Below are 19,869 nucleotides of genomic sequence, written 5' to 3'. Positions count from 1 at the left end.
ACATCATAACCTTCTTCCCATTCTCTGGGTTTGTTCCTTTTGCTTAATATGTTAAGACAAAGCATTTGGAAAACTGTGAAATAGTGATTTTCTGTAATTAAAGAGCTCAGCAAGACAGATCTCTCATCTAAAATATGCCCAAAGCAGAATCATGCTAGACATAAGCGAGTATCATCCCCATTTTAAAACACTGCATTGATCATTTCAACGCTTAGAACTATGTGTCAGAATACAATAATACACTACATTATCTCATCTCTTCCATTCTCCTTACTGTCAAGCGGTGATTTAACGAAGTACATCTGATCATATACAAAGCATTATACAGGAAAATGCAACAAATGGGTATTTAAAATGCCATTATATCACCACTTTTAAACTGTTCCTATAAAACTGCTTGACATTTTTATTCTTCCTGACCTTGCAGTACACACAAATGCCCACACCTGTTTAGAGTCCAAGTGAAAGCAGAAACACAAAGGTATAAGAGACATAGTACATTCTCGTGCTTTGTGGCCGAGTTATGTGCAAGCTGTTTCGTTGCACAGGTACAAACTGGCTTCAATGAATTTCTGTGAAAGTTCAGAGCCCCTTTCAGACTATGAAGTTTGCCAGACTAAGGCCTGAGAGCATGTACCATAGAAACCTGTGCTACCGTGTTCAATTACTAAATAATTTTCTGCCTACTACTGATGATACCATCATGGGAAAAAAAATCTGAACACTGCCAGAACCTGTTTGTTTGTACTTCATAAACAGCATTCTCTTCTGTGAGGCAACCAAAAAGCTGGAAAACATTCTGGTCACTGACTTGAAAAACCTATCATTATTTTTTGAAAGATCTGACTACTGTAAAAGAAACCCATTAGTTCTATAAATAATGCATATAGTATATATAAATAACTATATAAATACAGAGAACACATAGAGGATTTAAGCAATGCATGACCATCAAAACTGTCATGTTCTGTATAGGTAAAAATTTGCAAAGACAGCACGTAAGTACTATTTTATTAGTGTTTTATACTAATAATTATTTTTTCATTAGCCATTGGTATTTATCCACATAAAGCACTCGTAGTTTATTTTTAATATTTTCAATGCAATCTTGTTAATAAAATAACAATAAAAAGGCTTCTTTTTTATTAACATATATTTCAGTCCATTCAAGTTAAATTATGTAGGGAAACCCCCAAGAATTTGCATGTGGTCAAGTCTGTAATAGGACTCAGCTGGCCACAAAGTTGAAATGGTATTGGCCTTGGTTCAAGGAGATATGTGCTTAAATTTAACCAGGGAAAATTTGACTCATATAGTAAAGGTTTGGTTTGGTGTAGATCCATTTGGCTCACTCACTTATGAAATTACTTTTTCACATTAAAGTAGTCAGTAGTATATTCTCAATACCATAAATCACTGGTGTTAGGTATCACTATACTATGGCAACTTTGCTGAAAGAGTTGGGTTTTGCTTTTGGTGGCTTCTGTATTGACCATAACAAACTCTGCATATGTGGTAAATTTCACTGACTGCTCTCAAACCTGGCATTGGATTACAAGAGGTAAAATATTGGACTAATACACATCTACAGTTAAGTAAAGTGAACACTTTGCTAAATAAATGTTAGATCTAGCCATAATGGAATAGTTTTTATTTATTAGTACTCTCAGCCTAGCAAAAAAATGTCATGGAAATTTATCAGCCCAGGCAGAAATATCTATTCACCCACACTTTACCACAATGATTGATGATAATGAAAAAACGAATGATATTTTACTCTCATGTCAAAAAAAAAAAAAAAAAAAAAAGGAAAGGAAAGGAAAGAGCAACCCTTACCTCAAGCAAGTAAAATCTTCCCAGGCTGATTTGAGGCTAAAGGACTATATATGCCTGCAAGGTTTTAGCAGCTAGCAAAAAATGCATACTTCTCTACACAAAGTCACTACATGCCTTCTTTAGATCTATTTTAATAGTTCTGCATTTATAGCACTATCATTCAAATTGACAAAATATCTGAATGTGCTTGTTGGTATTTTTTTTGTTGTTGTTTCCTTTTTTCTTCATTTTTTTTTCTCCAGTTTGGAGTAAATTGTTTTCCAGTGTATTTGCACTCCTGAAAATCAGAACAACCACAGGAAAATGTAGCAACAAAAGCCAACCAGTTCCACCCAAAGGTGCTTGATGCACCAGACTTCAAGGGGTGCACGATGTTCATTTCACACTGCTGGCAAATGCCTTGTTGTAGCTGCCTAGTTCCAAGCAAGTGAGAATAAGCAGGCACAAGCACCCAGCAATGGCACAAAACCAACAAGGAGCAGCCCAGTTGTCAGCAGCTGTGTGAAAGCGGCAAAAGTCAAATCAATCTGCAGTGCTACAGTGTTTTCCCTGGAGTCCTGAATTACATTTTATTTTTATGTGAGGCTTCTTCCAAAACTGTGGAAAAAATACAGCTAGATTTGTAAAAATAATTAGAAGATCTACAGGCTCTCTTGCCTTAACAACATAAGCTAGCACTGTATTTTAAGATGCTCAAATGTTCAACCTGAAACAATTTATGACGTGGATGCCATTTATGCACATTACTAGATTACAAACTGAAATTTTGAAAATATCACATTTTACTGATGAATATGTTGTGCTGCCTATGGTAGGAAGTGGGATGTATGATATTTTTGGAAGCAAGAAGTGAATACTTTCTCTTCCATTCTCTGTACTGATAATGCAGTACTAAAACTGAACATTTTATTTGAATATTGAAGAGCTTTTGTGTGCTTCAACTTCCAGATGTAAAACAAGTAGAGCAATTAGTTTCACTATACTTTTTAGGTGCCAACTTTTTTCTTTAATAAGCAATACCTTAACTTGAGTTACCGGACTGGTCCCTCTCTTCTCATTTTTCATCCCCGTGGGTGAGAGTGCCCCTGTTGTATTTGGTGGCTGTGGAGTAGATGGCATTTTGGCTCCAGGAGAAACTTGCATGCTTGCCAGCTGAGCTGCATACAGTTGCTGGAAGACAAGAAGATATACAATATATTCCTGCAAAATTCCTAGAAGAGAAGCTGTAAGTGTACTAATTTTTATTGTTCTGCTGTTGCTTCTCTTGAGCGATTGAGAGATTTAGTTTTTTGTTTGTTTGTTTTTGTTTTTTGTTTTGTTTTGTTTTTAGCACATTCCTGCTTGTGGCTTTTCCCTTCTCATTATTAAAAAGAAAAACAAACAAACAAACAAACCCAGCAAACTTCCACACACTGATACCTTTCTTCTTAAGTTTGTTTTTTATCAATTTCTTTTTCACTTTTGCAGTAAATACTGTCCATCTTGGTCACAATAAAGAGCAAAGTGTAATACCATGCCCAAATATGCCAAGAATTAGCACCATTGTGAGACTGGTTATGATGAAGAGATATCAACCCCTGCCAGAAACAATCCATGTTTCAAGGCCTTCTACAAAATGTCAATTTTAGAACCTCTGCTGGAAGCTGACGTGGGAATCCTTTGCTACCAAAAGGCAATGCTGCATCTTCTTTAGATAGCAAGAAAAGTTAGAATAGGCAACAGGGTATGTCGCCACCTCAGTGCACAGTGATTGTTATCTCTACCTTCTCTAAATGTTAATGAGTGTAGGCCTTAAAAATTCCTGTAAATAGTGATGAAAATACAAAACCAACCTCACAGAATATGCATCCAACTTTTCAAAAGTTTAACTGAAACATAATAAAAAATGTGTACATTAAAGTAAACTATTCCTACCAATCTAAAGCATTTACTGAACAAAACCAAATAGGTTTAATTTCCTCCCAGTGACCAAATTTAAACTCTCACCTTGAATTAGCATCAGCAATAATTCTTCTAACATAAACAGGGAAGATCCTAATCCCTCTTCTACACATAAATCTATATAAACTTTGCCTTATTAGTGAGAAAAAAGCCAGGTGGTTTGTATGTAATTTCCAACATTACTATCATTCAGATGGACAAATAAAAAAAATTACAGTAATCAAAAGCAGACCTTTCAGCACATGTAATTAAATGAAAGCTTAATAAAGAATAATTTGCAAGAGCCAGATGTGCTTATGTCATAATTGTTGCTTTCTTTGGAACAATTTCTCTAATATAACAAGCCTCCACAGAAATGAAAGTTGCACAATACTGCAAGCTCAGTGACTCAGTGGCTAGACAAACGCATGAAGGAGGGGCACAGCCAGAACTCTGGGTGACAAATGGAAGCTGTTGTTTGTTTGTTTGTTCCCTGACATCCCTTTTCAATACCATGCAAAGGCTACAAAAGGATCACGGATAAATATTTTGAAACCAGTAGTGTTTAAATATTTTGGCTAAGGTGCTAGCTTCTTTCCGTGCCAGAAAACTAATTTCCCAGCTTGCTGTGATGTTCTAAAAAATGGAAATGCATTGTATACAGTAGTTGCTTCCCCCCCACACACACACTACTGGGATCTTACCCCTTTGGTAGTGGCCTATAAATTAAAGGCACATTCTGCAGGTCATGCTATGCCTGCTTACTAGGATGCACTGCTTGTATGAAGTCACCCAGCTGCTCTCTCCCTCCCCCTTCTCAACAGGACTGGCTAGAAAATAAGATGAAAAAGTTCATGGGCCTAGGTAAAGACCAGGAGATCGCTTACCCCTTTTTTACCCTCATGGGCAAAACCAACTCAACTTGAGGGAAAATAATTTTATTAATTGCTAATTACAGTACAGTAGGGATGGTAAGACACAGACTAAAGTTAAAGCTCCTTTCCCACATGCCCCTACTTTTCCCCAACTCATCTTCGCTCCCTCACAGTCCTGAATCCTCTACCTCCTGCCACTCTCCTGGCCGGGGTGCTCGCAGGGGTATTTCTCTCACTTTTTTTCCCTCATCCCTCACTGCCATGCAGCATTTATCCCTTTCTTAAACACACTGTCCCTAAGGCACCACCAACTCGCCGATGGACTTGGCTGCGGCCTGGGTAGGGGTGGCTGGAACCGGATGGGGGCAGCCCCGGCCTCACCTCACAGCGACCACCCCACGGCCCCGCTGCCAGCTCCTGGCCACAGGCCCGGCACACGCAGCAGATGGAGCTGGCAGCTCCATCAGCAGTGACAAGCGAGCAAAGGTGTGCTTGTCACACCCGAATGCTGGCAGCCCACAGTACAGCTTATGGTGACCAGGCATCTCAAGCCTAGGGAAAAATGGGATGCCAGGCACTCCAGGCAGGGGAGGCCTCACCAATCGCTTGGGACTTGAATCACAGCAGGACTGGCAACCAAACTGTTCTCAGTATTTAAGGGTCACAGAGACAGTAACAACAAAAGCAAGCTTTAAAGTGACTGCCTAGGCAATTTTTTGATTTTGGAAATGCAAACATTAAAAACGGAATTAAATTTGTCATTAATCACTCCCTTCCCAATATCTTGAGGGATTTATTGGCTGCCCCGCAAGTAGTGGCGATGAAATGTTCTTGAATGGAGGCAGAAAATAAAAATTATATGTTACATACATGTGTTATATATTTTCCATATATAACATATATATACATTATATATGTTATATAATATATACGTTTATATATATATATATATATATAAGCATATATAAAATTCATCACTAGGTTACTCCAAGGTCAAAGGACCAGCTTTAGCTTGGCATTTCTATATATTTCTTTTACACAATAAAAGCAAATGTAAAAATAAGTAACGGTAATTAGCATTCTGGTTTGCATAGATTTTAAAACAAAGCTGTTCCATAAACGATTGCAAACCTTGCAAGAATTCACACTAGTGCTAGCAAAACTGCCATGTGGACTGGAAGGTTGTATAACTTCTTTTAAATACTAGTTTGGATGGGAAGCTAGCCAATCTGGAAAACACACCACTGATGCAGGGACAAAATGGGTATTTTTGCAAATAGCAGCATTGTAGCACAAAATTTAGGACCTCACATTGAGATGGTCAGGTTGTGAAGCTTTTATTTGCAAGATTAAGGAGAAAAATAATAATAATCAAAAAAAAAAAAAAAAAACAGTGAATGAATACTGATTGTTGGCTTTCAGTGCTGAAAAGGAAAATCTTCAATTGAAATTTTTCAATTGAAATTCTACCCCACCAGCTATTGAGTAGTGACTGAAAAAATTAACCTACCTCAAACACCAACCCATATCTTCTTTTCACTATATTTCTAGCACATGAAGAGAACAGCTTTACATAACCTTGATGCCAATCACTGACTCAGAAGGCTCTTGATTACAAATTAGATATTCAAAACCATCAAGTATTTATGATTGTTTTAAGAATCTTTAAAAAATATATGGCCTGATTTCATAAATTCAAAAAGGTCACTAAGTTAGATTCTTACAATCCAGTTTCCAGCATCCAACTCTTAGTAGTACTGATTTTGAGTTACTGAATGCTCCTGCATAGTTAACAATTTTGAAAATCAGCTAAGGATGTAGTTTTACAGCTTTCAGAACCAGGTTTCTCGTAATGTCATGATCTGACATTGAAGAGTAGGATTTTGAAATGCCATAAGTCTCATTTAAGGCAATGGCAAATGAAGTCTCACACTTAGGCACCTGTGAACTTACAAGCTTATCAACTTAAGCACTTGTTTCCAAAACTCTATTCTAACCCTAATCAACTGAAAATCTGAGGGGAATTTATGAAAGTTGGAGGTCACTATGGGTCAGAATGATGTTCATCTACCAAAAGAAAAACAGCTGAGTGAGAAAGTGCTGTACTCAGCATGCCCACAGCACAGCACAAGTACATACTGATTTTTTTTACCTGGAAACAGCAGAATTCATACCAAGCCCTCGCTACTGCTTAGAGCTACAATCCAAGAAGAATCAAATAAGTAATGAAAATAATAACTGGGGGCAGAATTATGTTGGGGGGTAAGAGGGGAAGCATTCCCGGCTTTAGAAATTGCCTATGGCATTTGATGAATTATTTCCACCTCACTGTATTTATAAAAAAAACAAATCATCCACAATCTAAAATCTGACAAACAAAACCGTGAACTAATAATAGAGCATCTTGGCTTATCCAAATGTTTAAACCTTTCCTAATGTCATCTAAGTTTGACAACACCTTTGTGGGCCATTTTCATACTATACATGGATAACTGCCTTCAATGTCAATGTTCATCCATATCTTCCCAGAAGACAAAGGCCTCTCCCAAAGACACATCCCTCTCCCAGGTTTCCAGAACATTTTTTCAATAGCTCGTCAACTATTTTTTTCAACTAGCTTTGGATAATCAAAATTCATCAGCTCAGGTCCCTTTTTGCCTGCACATAGTCCTGTGATGTTCCTACACATATGCTCTGCTGAATGACACTGAGCCCAGTAAATACGCTTTCTATGCACCAGACTTTTATTATTATTATTATTTTTACAACAGAAATACCAGTACTTACCTCGTGGGCTGCAGCATCTACGTCTAAACGAATGAATAAAGGTGAAGAATTTTTGAGAATCAAATGTTACAGAAGTAACACATGGTGAGGAAAATAGAATGGGCCTTAAATCAACACACTTAAGGGAGATTTGCACTGACAACAACTTGTTAACTTTGTGACAAGCTGTTTTACCACCTAACACAGAATTATGATAATCATAACCTTCTTACCAGTGGCTTGTCAATGGCAGACCTTGTGGAAAAACAAGATATTTCAATAAAGAGAAGTGATCAACTGCTGCTATTGAGAGAGGCACTTTCTTCAGGTAGATAAGCTCAGGGAAGAAATGGAGACAGCAGTTGCACTTGGGTATACAAGAACGAAAAGGAAATAAATAGACATTTCAACTGACTGCTTCGGTGAGGGAAAATTCAGTCACAGCAGTGGGGTTATAATTCAGACATTATTATTTGCAGTAGAATTCTGAAGAAACAATAGCAAATAAATAGGAGAAGTATAGAGTTAAGAAAGGGAGTGAACGTAATAGTCAGTGTAACAGAGAATCAAAGAGCAGGTGATGAAGGCTGACCTAGCACAATGAATTGCAGTGGATGTACTTGGAAAATGACCTAGAGAGAAATGCAGTGGAAACTAGCTTGATGTAAGGAAAACAAAAATATCTGTTCTAGAAACATTCATGTTTTTATTTTCTGTTATTAAAAGATTTATGACCAAAGTGAAAAGACACAGTCCTTTTTATGTATTTGTACAGTATTTCTCCCGAGGTGTAGATCTTTTTTTTTTTTTTCCTCTCAGAAACAAATGCTAAATATTGTGGACACAGATTAATGCTAAAGTCTCTCATTACCAAAAATGCAAGTCCTGTTACATCTTCAACAAATATACTTGCTACACTAAATGACGCTGAACAATAGAACTACTGAGAATCAAGTGAGAATCCTTATTTGTCAGCATTTTAAATGAATTGTGCAAAGCTGAAATATCTTATTTATAGAGATGAAAGTTCAGCTATTTAGACAATGAGTAATTTGGTTTCTAAAGATAAAAAACTTTAAGGAGTGACTGCAAGTGCTGTTGAAATCCTGCACTACAAGAGGTAATGCAGTTATTTTTTCCATAATATATTTAGTACATAGTGTTGCAAAGCTATAATTCTAGAATTTTTCTTCCAAGTATATTACATACAGTAATAACACTCAGAACTGTCTAATCACAAAGAGTTTTACAAGCTCACCAAAACTAAAAACATCTTTACTATTTCCAACAAACAATTCTGAAGAGAAGCTACCTAAATAATCCCACCTGCAGTTGGACTGCTTTTTGATAGCCTTTATTTGTTTGTTTTTAACAATTGTTGTAGAGGTGCTTAAAATAGGCTTGATGTTTCATTTATCCTGTTTGACTAAGTCCACGTTTGAAAAAATTATCTTCTGTTTGAAAGGTGAGTGGATTAGTGCTCAACCCCATGCTTTGGATATCATAGCTAATCAAATGTTTACTGCTGATCTGACCCAATGTCACTGGCGCAGCCTTCAGCAGTCCAGGTCATGAATATTTTTTTTTTAAAAAACAATGCAAAAGTATAAGTATCCCACTAAAATAAACTAAGACAGCTCAGTGTGTGCAAGAACCATTTCTAAAGTAAGAATATTTGTTTTTATTCCTTCCTACTGTTGTATATAGGGCTTTATATATATATATATATTTTTTTATTATTTTATTTATTTTTTTTTTACACCAATTACATTCAGGGACTAACATGACAGTTGAGGCTTCTACTTTAGCACCAAGGTAAGAAAAGGGATTATTGGATTATGTATATATTAAAAAATAAAAAATAAATAGTACGAGGCTGTCTTTGTTTGAAGATGCCTTTTGATGCAGATCCTTAGAGTGAGAAGTAAGTTAACAGAAAATGGCATCCAGAAACATGAGACAGCCTAAGTAACTCATCAGCAACTTAACCATGTGACAAACCCAGGGGCAACTTGGAGGCAGCTACTGCCTGTAGAGTCTGCCAAGAAGCCAGATGCCGTCACCAGAAAAACACCTTCCGTAGCTCAGCATCTGTGTCCTGGGAGTGCTCTCCACACAAAAGGAGGAGGAAGAGGAAAAAGAGAAGGAAAGCTACGTATACTAAAGAAAATGTACTTATCCATAAAAGCAACCATTATTTGAATTAAAAAAATCTGGGACCTGGAAAAATCAAAACTTTTGTTGATGCTAATAAGATTCCTTCAAATTAATAGATAAAGCATTTGATGTTAAAAGTGAATGCTTTATTTTATTTTGCAATGTATTTGTGTAGATGCTACCTGCTACAACAGAGTATTTTATAAATATCTTCTGATGAAATTTGGATGTCACTTTAGCATTTTCTCCATTTGTACTAAGAAAAACGATAAAAAAATCAAATTAAGGTCAGTTTTAAACATGAGCAAGTACTGTGGGACAGACCCTCCTCTCATCTTCACACAGATAGTAAGTGCTATTTAAGTACCAACAAGTATGCAATATTAGCTTAATTCACAGGTTTATGCTAAATGACTTGAGGACTATTTGGTCTTATTTGGGTATACCTGAAACAGTGCTGATCAAGAACAGCTACAGGAAGTTGGAGTAACAATTAGGAAAAAAAGTTTTTGATTAAGAAACAGTATAAATAGTAAGCAACAAATTTTTAGAAATTCTTTTTCTCTGTAGAATTCCAGTGGCAAGATACATGTACATGACTCCCTTTTAACACCATCATTCTTTTTTTTCCCCTTTTTTTCCTTTTACATGCCTAACCTAGCCATAGTGGACTTAACATTCAGATTTTAAAACTCTTATATCTCCCTATAGCAGGGTCAGCTCACTGTTAGGGAGCGTGACTAGCCTCTACTTCTTCTAACACACTGCATCAAATAACTTTGTAAAAGGCCTTAAGGTGTAACACAGGCAGGCAGCCAATGAATTATCATAACGAATGTCACAATAATAAAGAATATTGCAGTGATTATTTATGTACTTGCTGGATAATGTGCAGCCAGATTTATTACAGACCAATATGTGCAAACTAACTGAGATTTTAAAATTACAAATACATTCTGTATTCACAGGAACAGTTAGATGACTGCTTTTTTTCACATATGTTCAGGTGTGCATGTACTGAAAAAAAAAATCTAAGCTAAAAGAATATTTTTTCCAGTTATTCCTATTCATTCACTTCAGGTTTTTTGAACTATTAACACAAGTAATTTCAGTGTCTGTCACTACTATTCTACGTTTTATCAAGGAAAACTCTTATTTGGCCCTAAATTCCACTCAGTGCTTGTCTCCTTAGAAGATACAAATTCCTGTTTTGCTCCTCTCTAAAGCTGCAGAGTAACAGATACCTGGATTTTACCACTGAATGCTTGCCAGTTCCAACTCTTTTTACTGACTAGAAATTTGTTGTACTGGCTCAGAAAAAGAAAAGTCACTCCCATAGCTTCTGCTGCCCTGCTGCGGATAATGGCCAACCTATACCAAAGATAAAAGAATCTCTACACATTTTAGATACTGCAGCTCACATTGTTGTAGCACTGTGGAGTCAAGATCCCCTTATGCAAAATAACAGCTTTATTTTGTTAAAAGGGCCTAACTTTAAGTGGACCATGGAATATTTATGGCTCTCAGTAGTCCTTTGAAAGAGTTATCTTATGTTTTTATGCCGATCATGGGTCAGAGGTTCAAATCAGCACTTCTTTCTGTCACTCCTTATATGTTTTACTATAATTTACAGCTCAGCAAGAGGACTCATAAAACAAAAGTGTCTATTTTACTTCAGCAACTAATTCTAGCTAATCAAAGCTTTCCAGCAAAACAACCCAGCATGAAACTCTGAGTGGAAAATATGCAGAGAACAAAGCGTTTTGTCAAATAACACATCTCATGATGTAAACACATATGTCTCTTATAGGAAATTTTATCGCTTCCACATTATCGGCACACAAAAGGAGCATTCTTTTTGCAGACCTGGTGCAACTGTGGAGCCATCGTCATTGGAAACAAGAGCCTGATTAGGTTCCCACACAGATATGAATAGATTTTCTTTTTTTAGTGTAATGCTGCCTTTCTTATTTCTTAAACAGACTAGTAATTGTGGCTGTAAAAACAGTGAATTGTGTTTGGATGACATTTGTTGCTTCGCATTTTTTTTTAGCTACCCAGTGACACCAATTATCCCATATGGTTGTCCTCTTCTGGAAAGTCTGAGTTAATCCACAGCTGTGAAGATGAAGACGGACCCAGCAGGCTCTAAGACTGGTGGCTCTCTTGTCTGCTAATAAAGTCCACAGTCTGCTGGACAGATGTTAAGAGGATCTGTTAAATAAGTCAGTGACAAAGATCCAGACTTCTGCTGGGGAAAACAATTAGCAAGACCGTATCTATTCTTCATAGATTTTCATTTCTTGCCTCATCTTTTGGAGAGGCAAGTTGTCCTTACTTGATAGAGAACAGTTCCACAGCACATACAATGGTCCTGCTCAAAACATGAATGAACTTAATGATCCCGTTGGCGTGTGTTCTGGAAAAGTGATAGACTTTTTATCCTTGACTTAGTCTTCCACGCTGTGGCTCCTGCACAATTATTGTACGTTTGGTTTTATTTGTCATACTATATACTTGTATTGGGAGAGCCTGAGTAAGTACTGCCAGCTACAAAATACCCACTTCAGTTTTCAGTGTAATGGCAAATATATACTGAAGACAAAATTACCATTTTTTTTTATTATTTATTTTTTATTTTTTTTAAATAGAGGATAGACAGAAAACACATTCTGGTCCCAAAGCTAATTCTGCTGTTCTGTGAAAAGAGAAGAAACAAGCAAGTGGAACGAGAAAATACCTGCAGCAAGACCCATGTTTAGAGACTTACTCATTTTTCCCCATCCTCACCTGTTTATGGCCTGACAGCGTAGACATACAACATCAAAGTCCCTCTAAGTTACAGTCATGTAAATCTGAAGAACACTGCACAGGTTAGATACATGTACATGCACCAGTGCAATAAAGACCTAACCTGCCTTCAGGAACACGTGCATTAAGGTGCTCTTAAAACCATTTCTGTTTCTTCTGGAAACTGTGTTTCTCATTCTATTGACCTCCTCCTACTTTGACATAATGAAGTAGAAATGGCCATCAAAACAGCTCACTCTGCTTTGCTGCCTAAATGCAGAAACTCTCATTTATGCATTGTTCCTGAGATCATGCTCCTTAGAAATCAAATGCCTTTGATTTCATTGAATTATGACAATTAAATACAATCTCTCAGCAAATGCCTGCTCACAACCTGTTTACTGTAAAGCTTTGGGCAAAGCCAAGAAAGAATGCTTAGAACTCAAATAAATTATCAATCACTGCAAGTAGCTAAGACAATGCATATAATTTGGCACCTGGCAGTTGCCTCTGTAATACTGCATTTGTTTCCCCTTGGAAAGTAAAACAGTTAGTTTATTAGTTTCATAGTGCTTTGACAAGTTTTCAAGATATAACGCCAGCCCATCACCCTATAGGGTGATGTGAGACTAGGCTGCTGAGAATTTGTAATGAGACAGCATCAAAATTTCAAAAAAAAAAATCATGAATTCACAAATATATCCTAAAATTTTATACAATTAAAGTTCAGACAGTACATTAGGTATCTCACATCACCACAGCATATAGGTAACATTGTCTCTGTTGAAATAAAATAACTCAGCTCACAAGTGTCTCAGTCTGTGGTATTTAAATTAGACTTCCTATTTCTTCCACCTTGACCGAGTCAAAAATCTAACCCTGTAAAGCATAGGTATGGGCTCTAATGCCCTCAGAGAGAAAACTACATTCCTGCCATGTCAGAAAAGAACAAAGGGAGGCCAAAATCTGACCACGGGGAACAAAGTAACAGCTACTAAAAATATGTATATATTTGAAAGCCTTCTGTAATGAATATGGAGCTCTTGCATTCTGAAGAGTAATTCCCTTGTGAAGCCACTGACTGGAGGGAGAGGCAAAAAATCCTCACTGACTTGGCTGTTGTGTCTCACCTCATTTCACTTTTTTTTTTTTTCCTTTCCAAACAGACTGAGTGTTGGTCTGCTGAGAATATGATGCTAAGCCACTTTTCCTGTAGAGTTTTTAAACTGGGCCTCTGAGAAAGAGTTTGTTACAATTCAATGACTGAAGTAATACCTTTGTCCATCTGAGCATTAAATGGCCCATTGAAATACAGCTTAGTTAGAAAGAATTTCAGTAAATGGTGCTTTCTAATTTTTTTTTATTATTATTATTCCTCTCCCAACAGATTACAGCCTGGATCTGAAAATGCAGTTCAATCACTTTTGGTTGCCTCTCAGGTCAGGCCTTTAGCCAGTGTTAATTAAATATAACCCCTTTAGATTACTGGAGGTTAAATGAGAACAACAAACCAGTCTTCTTCAGAATATTACCTGATGCTCTCCAAAATACCCTAATCTGTTTGGGAAGGTCCTCATTTAAACGTAAAATAGTCTTAACGATGAAAATTTATAAAGATGGGGGCAGGGGAAGAAACCCATGCTAAATGCTATTTTGTCTGACAGCTAGTAATCACAAAACTTTAAACACCTATTTCCATGCAATATACTATGTCTATTGTGTTTAAATAACAGACATCATAAAGGAAAGTGCTGCAGCAGACAATTTAGGCTGTAGCAGCACATACAGCACAATTTTCAACTTGATAAAGTGAAACTATAAAGAATCAATGCATAAGTCAGACAGCTTCCATACCTAATATACTTCCCTGCAGCTATTAGAAGTTCCCAGTTTTGTCTCTAGTAGGCATGAGCATTAGTATACCTTCAATTTCATGTCTTCAGTCACATTTTGTTGTCTGTTCCATACAATTTGACCAGACCATGAAATGGAAAGCAGCTGAAATTGTCTTTTTTCATCCTAATGATTTTAAATGAGAAAGGGAGGTTTTTCTGTAAGCTATTTGTTTACGGCTTTGTAAAAACTTTCCTAAAGTGTTTGTAACAATTTTACCATTAAGTTGTTTGAAAGAAAGGTTTTTAATACGTGGTAATTAGTCTTGTCTTTCTGAACATGACTTTACTGTAAATACTCCTCCTTGACTATCTCTTTGTCCCAAGATTCCTTAGAAGAACGCAACCAAGCGATAATTCAGCATTATTGCTGCTTCAGTGCACTAATCGCTTAAAGAGCAGCAAGGACCCTATGTTCACTGCCACAAGGCTCCTACAGCCTCCTGGCCTAAGGCAGGCTTCCCAACCCAGAAGCATCCAGATGTCAAGAGGAATATCCAGGTCCTGATGCAGCATGCCGCTCCATCCCAGTATGGCCTAAACATCTGTTTCATCTGCTGGCGTACAACCTGCTGAATACACTCACACTGACACACAAAATAGGGAATTGATTTAGGGTAGGAGTCAAATACTGCAGTTGCACTGCTCAGTGTACATATCATTAAAAAAAAGACTCCATGCAGACACAAAAATTAACATAAAATGTCTGGAATCCCAAAATTGGAGTTTGATCATTTCCTATCTCAAACAGATCTCTCTGAGAAAGAAAAATCTAGGCAAATAGCAGGAAAGAGAATAGGATGGTTTAAAACAAAACAAAAGAAAAACTCTCTACACAATATGTACACCTCACTTTTTCTCCTAATGGAGGAAAAGGCCATAACACCTTAGCTTGCTCATCTTACTAATTCTCCCCTTATTTAATGATTTATGGTGTAAGAAAGGGACAAAAGAAGAAAAAGCACAGAAGTATGTAATACACAAATTGCTTGCCACAGCTATAACAATTGTCTTTCATACAAAATACTTAAAAACGAGGTGAACTTAGCCTATTACGTATTTATAATTTCATAAAGATTGTAATTTAGGAGTTCTAAAACAATAAGCATCTTTTATCTAAAAAACAGGAATATATAACCACTGAAATTTTACCTCGAGGCATGACAAAAACAGCAAGCATTTTAGTTGATCTAGATTAAGTTCTGATAATAAAGGAATGCTAACTGCTCTCATCTCTCCCACTTAGCATATCTATTTTCTTGCATTCTTGCTAGCAACAATAATGGACTAGCTGTGTACTACCATGCAAATTCTTTGAGTCTTTTATGAAAGCAAGATCAAAGCCAAAACAGAGAGTACATTTTTTAGCTTTTTTTTTTTTTTCCCCTCAAGAGAATGACCTAATGAGAGGTAGTTTAACCAGGAATCTTCCTCTGCAATTGCAAAGCAGGAGCACTCTCATGGTGCAACCTCCTGGCTTGGCCTTTTCCCTGGCCAGCCAGCTCTGCGTGGGGTGAGCACCAGCATCCAGAAACCAAGAGCTATCCCTGAGTGCTTCTACTGAAACATGCCCTCTGTGAACTTGAAAAAAGCACCATTTTCTTTGTGCTACTCATGAAAGGGATACACTATTACTGCACTATTACATTGGCTGAACAAAGTATAGTTGAATAAAATTGCAAAATATTCCTGTTAAAGATAAGGTGTGAACAGTAATAAAAGTCTGCTGTTGTGATATTTTGTAAGTAGCAATAAAAACCAGAATGCAACAATATGCAGAAACTTCATCAAAATTTACTTCCATTTCCTCAACAAGAGATAGCACAAACATTAATAAATTCTTCCTCTTAAGCACAAAAATGGGAACTATTTTATTTAAAGCTGTCAGATTACTGATACGCTACTATTTGATCACAGGTCTCCTGCAGTTTAACACACACAGGAAAGAACATAACTGACTTATCTCCGTGATTCTGCCAGATTACACATTGCATAAGACACCTTAGAAATTAGCAAAAAAATCTTTAACTTTTCTTTATGATTTTACAAAATAACGAGACATACTCTGCTTAAGACCATTGGGTATTTGATATACAATGTAATAATTAAATAAAATATAAGTTAATTTAAACCTAAATACCTTTGATATAAAGCCAATCACAGCAAAAGACAAATTGCTTTGCAATTTCCCAAGCAATTGCATTTGCTTGGGAAAAGGAATGAAACATGAAGTGAAATTAAAACTAAAAAAAATAAAAATAGAAGAGTAACAATTCATTTTAAGTTTCCACTGGGGAATATTATTCAACAAAGAATCTGAAATTTGAAGGTAAATTCTTATGTGAGTTTCCCATATTTGCTTCTACTAGAATTTGTTTTCAGCATTTTTATAGCATGAATTCTACCTCCTCGAAATTGTGGATTGCACCAAAGTTCACAGAGTAACAAACTCATCTAAGAAAGCAAGCAAGGACCAGGAAGCATTGCAAATGTGGAAGGCAGCTGCAAACAAGGGCTCTAGTATGTAAAACTCTTTCTCTTTTATCCAAGGAAAGCAGATAAGCAGCACGTACTTAAAATAAAAATACAACTAGATCTATCTAGAAAACATAACCAGGTCATTGCATCAGATCACCATTTTTTTCATTCACTTTACAATATCATAATTCCACTTTCTCTTGTGATCTTGTGAACCCAATTATTCATACACAGAATTTAAAATGTTTTCTGATATTATTTTAGAAACTTCTAGGAATCTGTTTTTTTGTTTGTTTGTTTGTTTGTTAGTTTGTATTAGCAGAAACAGAAGAAGAAAACAAACAATCTCTAAAAATAAATGTGAGAGATCTCTATGTTAACCATTCGGACAGTTGCACTTGCTGTATGCATGGAAATGTGTTCTGGACTAAAGCTTGTGTAAAAAGGATGAGCTGCTTAAAGAGAACCCTTGTGATATGGGAAATAAAATCCTATGATTGAAAAGCAATTAATTGCAGTAAGTTTACAGAATGGATGATAGCTATCAAAGCTCATCAAAAGTTGTATTTCAGAATCTCATGTGTTTCTAAATTGAAAAAAAAAAAATAATGGCAGCACATAGATGGGCTTTGTGAGAGAAGTCAGGAGTTTCATTCTGGCTCATGTCAGCAGGATTATAAGCAATTATGAGTAACTGCTTGTTGAACTGTGTGAAATGAGTTGGTGAATGAGTTTCCTAGTAAGCACATGTCCGTGTCACTGGTATGATTGCCAGTGATGTAGACAGTCCTAGCTGAAGGGGTCTAAAAACATAATTATTCTCCTAATCCTAGAGGGATTTTTACAGGATTAAATCAATTCAGGACAGAAGACGGCTGTGCAATTGCTGCTTCTAGTATGGACCTTCTAGGTCTGTCAACCTGAAAAATCAGAGGCCTAAATAAAAGGAAAAGAAACCAGAACAGAAAAAATAAGTGGCAATAAATCTTCTCCAGAAATATTTTGTAAGGTCTGGCATAGGTTGATGGGTTCATTCACTGTCTGACCACACAGACAAACAAGGTGCCAAGTACAGCTATTGCGATATTTCCCTGTATGGAACTGTACAGACACAGAACAAGAAAACTGAACAGTCACCCGCCACTAATCATACTGAGAGGTGAGAGCACTACGCTTAGATTTCTATGGGCTCCCATGACAGAATAATGAGACGCCATCCCACTAATAAATGGGTGCACGGCAAGAAAAAGGAAGAGCCCCTCTTTACCTCCCACTCCCTCTCATAATTCCCATGCCTGGGTCCCCATCTTGTGAGAAGATGCTGAGGCAGCTCTACAATTAAGAGCTGAATTTTCAGAAATGCTGCTTGGGGTTGGAAGCTGTAATGTTTTTATACTTTTATAAGAGACACAGACAGTTCATGTGGTAGCTTGCAGCCATTCTATTATTTTCACTAGCGAAAAATGGACAGAAGACAAGGATATAATAAATATACACCGGCTCTACTGATCAGTAGAAGCTTTATCAGTCAGCTGGGGCACATCTGGAAAAAAAGTCACTCAGGTGCATCTATAGCATCCCATTCAATTAACATACCATTAAAAATGGCTTGTCCCTGTTCAGCCTGCTGTGTTACCCGATAAGTCAACATATTTAAAATGTATATTTAAATGCAGAAAACAGCGAAATGTTTTCTTTGTGCAGCAGAAAACAAACCCCGTTTACAGGTATTTTAAACCATTACAAATAATTGTGCTTTACAGGCTGCTTAGCAGATCTCTCCCACTGATCTTTTACTGTATATTTAGAACTTTCATGCACCTTCAAGGAAAATTAAATAATTTCCTTAAAGGAAATACACACAAAATTATGCAAAACATATTCAAATCAGCTTATAAAAATTACATCTACAAAACTCACATTTACACCTCAAAACTAGGTATCTGGGAATTTACTATTACAAATTCATTGTACACTCCTGTATTTTGCTCCAGCAAACATGTATTTCACATAAGCCTACCACGGTTTCTGATACGTTGTGGATGTGACAATATTTCAACAGAAGTGCCGGGACCAGATTTAAATGATTATGAGGTCTGATCTTAGCCCTCCCTGAGGTGTTGAAGACCACAGCAGAATAGATGTCCTGTACTGGATGAGTTACTATGGATAGTTGTGTTACTTGGTAAAGCTGTGAACTAGTTAAATCTGGTGACTTTTTCTAGGTTGTATGACAAATGGTGCAACTCCTTCAAAGGACTTTACCTCTCTTTACTGTTCACTTCACTTCCAAAAATACCAGTGGGCATGATAACACGCTCTCGCTATTCTTGCATGTGGAATATTTCTTCATTTGCTTTCATGCTCAGCTATTTGCTGTAATTCAAGCAGACCACCAAAATATGTGCATTCTTGTGCTGACTTCACTAAATTTTGTGAATGATTTCTTTAGGTCTCAAATAATCCCTTAACCTTGACACTTAAGCATGCTTTGTTTTTCTTTCCCTTTTCTTTACGATCCTCCCTCCCGTCTCTTTCTTTCAGGGCTGATATACAAGCCTTCTGTTTTGCCCCACAGCCATATGCAACCACCATGCTGAGTCTTAAGAATAAACAGGTGATTTCATTACTTTCTGTGAGGTGGGACAATTTTCTGCTTTCTTAATCATAAGGATTTCAAAAGCATCGCAGACCAAATACACAACCAGCATCGTTGACAAGCAGGGTGCTAGGAGGTAATACCGTTCCTATTCCATTATCTAACAAGGCTCTATTAAAGAATGATATCTACACACTGATATGGGGAGTTCTAACTCATCATCTATGACTTTCCTTTGTTCTCTGAACCGGGTCAGTGGAAAATGATGCTCTCTACAACCAAACACCCTCCAAAACAAGGCAGGTGATACCTGTCCAGTCCACAACTCTTTAAAATTCTTGTTTCCTGTGAGTGCATGCACCCTGCGTGTGTGTGTGTTTCTAGACCTAGAAGCTCCCACCTAACCAACCTTAATGATTTTAATTTTTGATTTTTTGATTTTTACTACAGATGAAAGGTGAATTGTTAAGTTTTCTCTTACCATATCAGTTAGGAAAGAACAATGACACAGAAGCGTATTCTCTTTTGTGTACAGAGATGACAATGTAAAAACATC

At 36.7% G+C, this 19,869-nt stretch overlaps 1 protein-coding gene across 22 annotated transcripts in view; it reads right to left on the bottom strand.

Annotated features, from left to right (window-relative positions):
- The window catches only part of SOX6 (SRY-box transcription factor 6), a 380,857-nt gene that overhangs the window by 65,370 nt on the left and 295,618 nt on the right, over positions 1-19,869 (bottom strand). For all 22 annotated transcript variants that reach the window (XM_072039305.1, XM_072039316.1, XM_021273352.4 and 19 more), the window contains one exon: positions 2,857-3,006. In XM_072039305.1, coding sequence (XP_071895406.1) covers positions 2,857-3,006 — 150 coding nt within the window. The remainder of the gene's footprint in view (positions 1-2,856; positions 3,007-19,869) is intronic.

This window comes from Anas platyrhynchos, chromosome 5, assembly GCF_047663525.1.
Source record: "Anas platyrhynchos isolate ZD024472 breed Pekin duck chromosome 5, IASCAAS_PekinDuck_T2T, whole genome shotgun sequence".
In the NCBI taxonomy this organism is placed as follows: Eukaryota; Metazoa; Chordata; class Aves; order Anseriformes; family Anatidae; genus Anas; species Anas platyrhynchos.
This window is presented reverse-complemented; position numbering and strand designations above follow the sequence as displayed.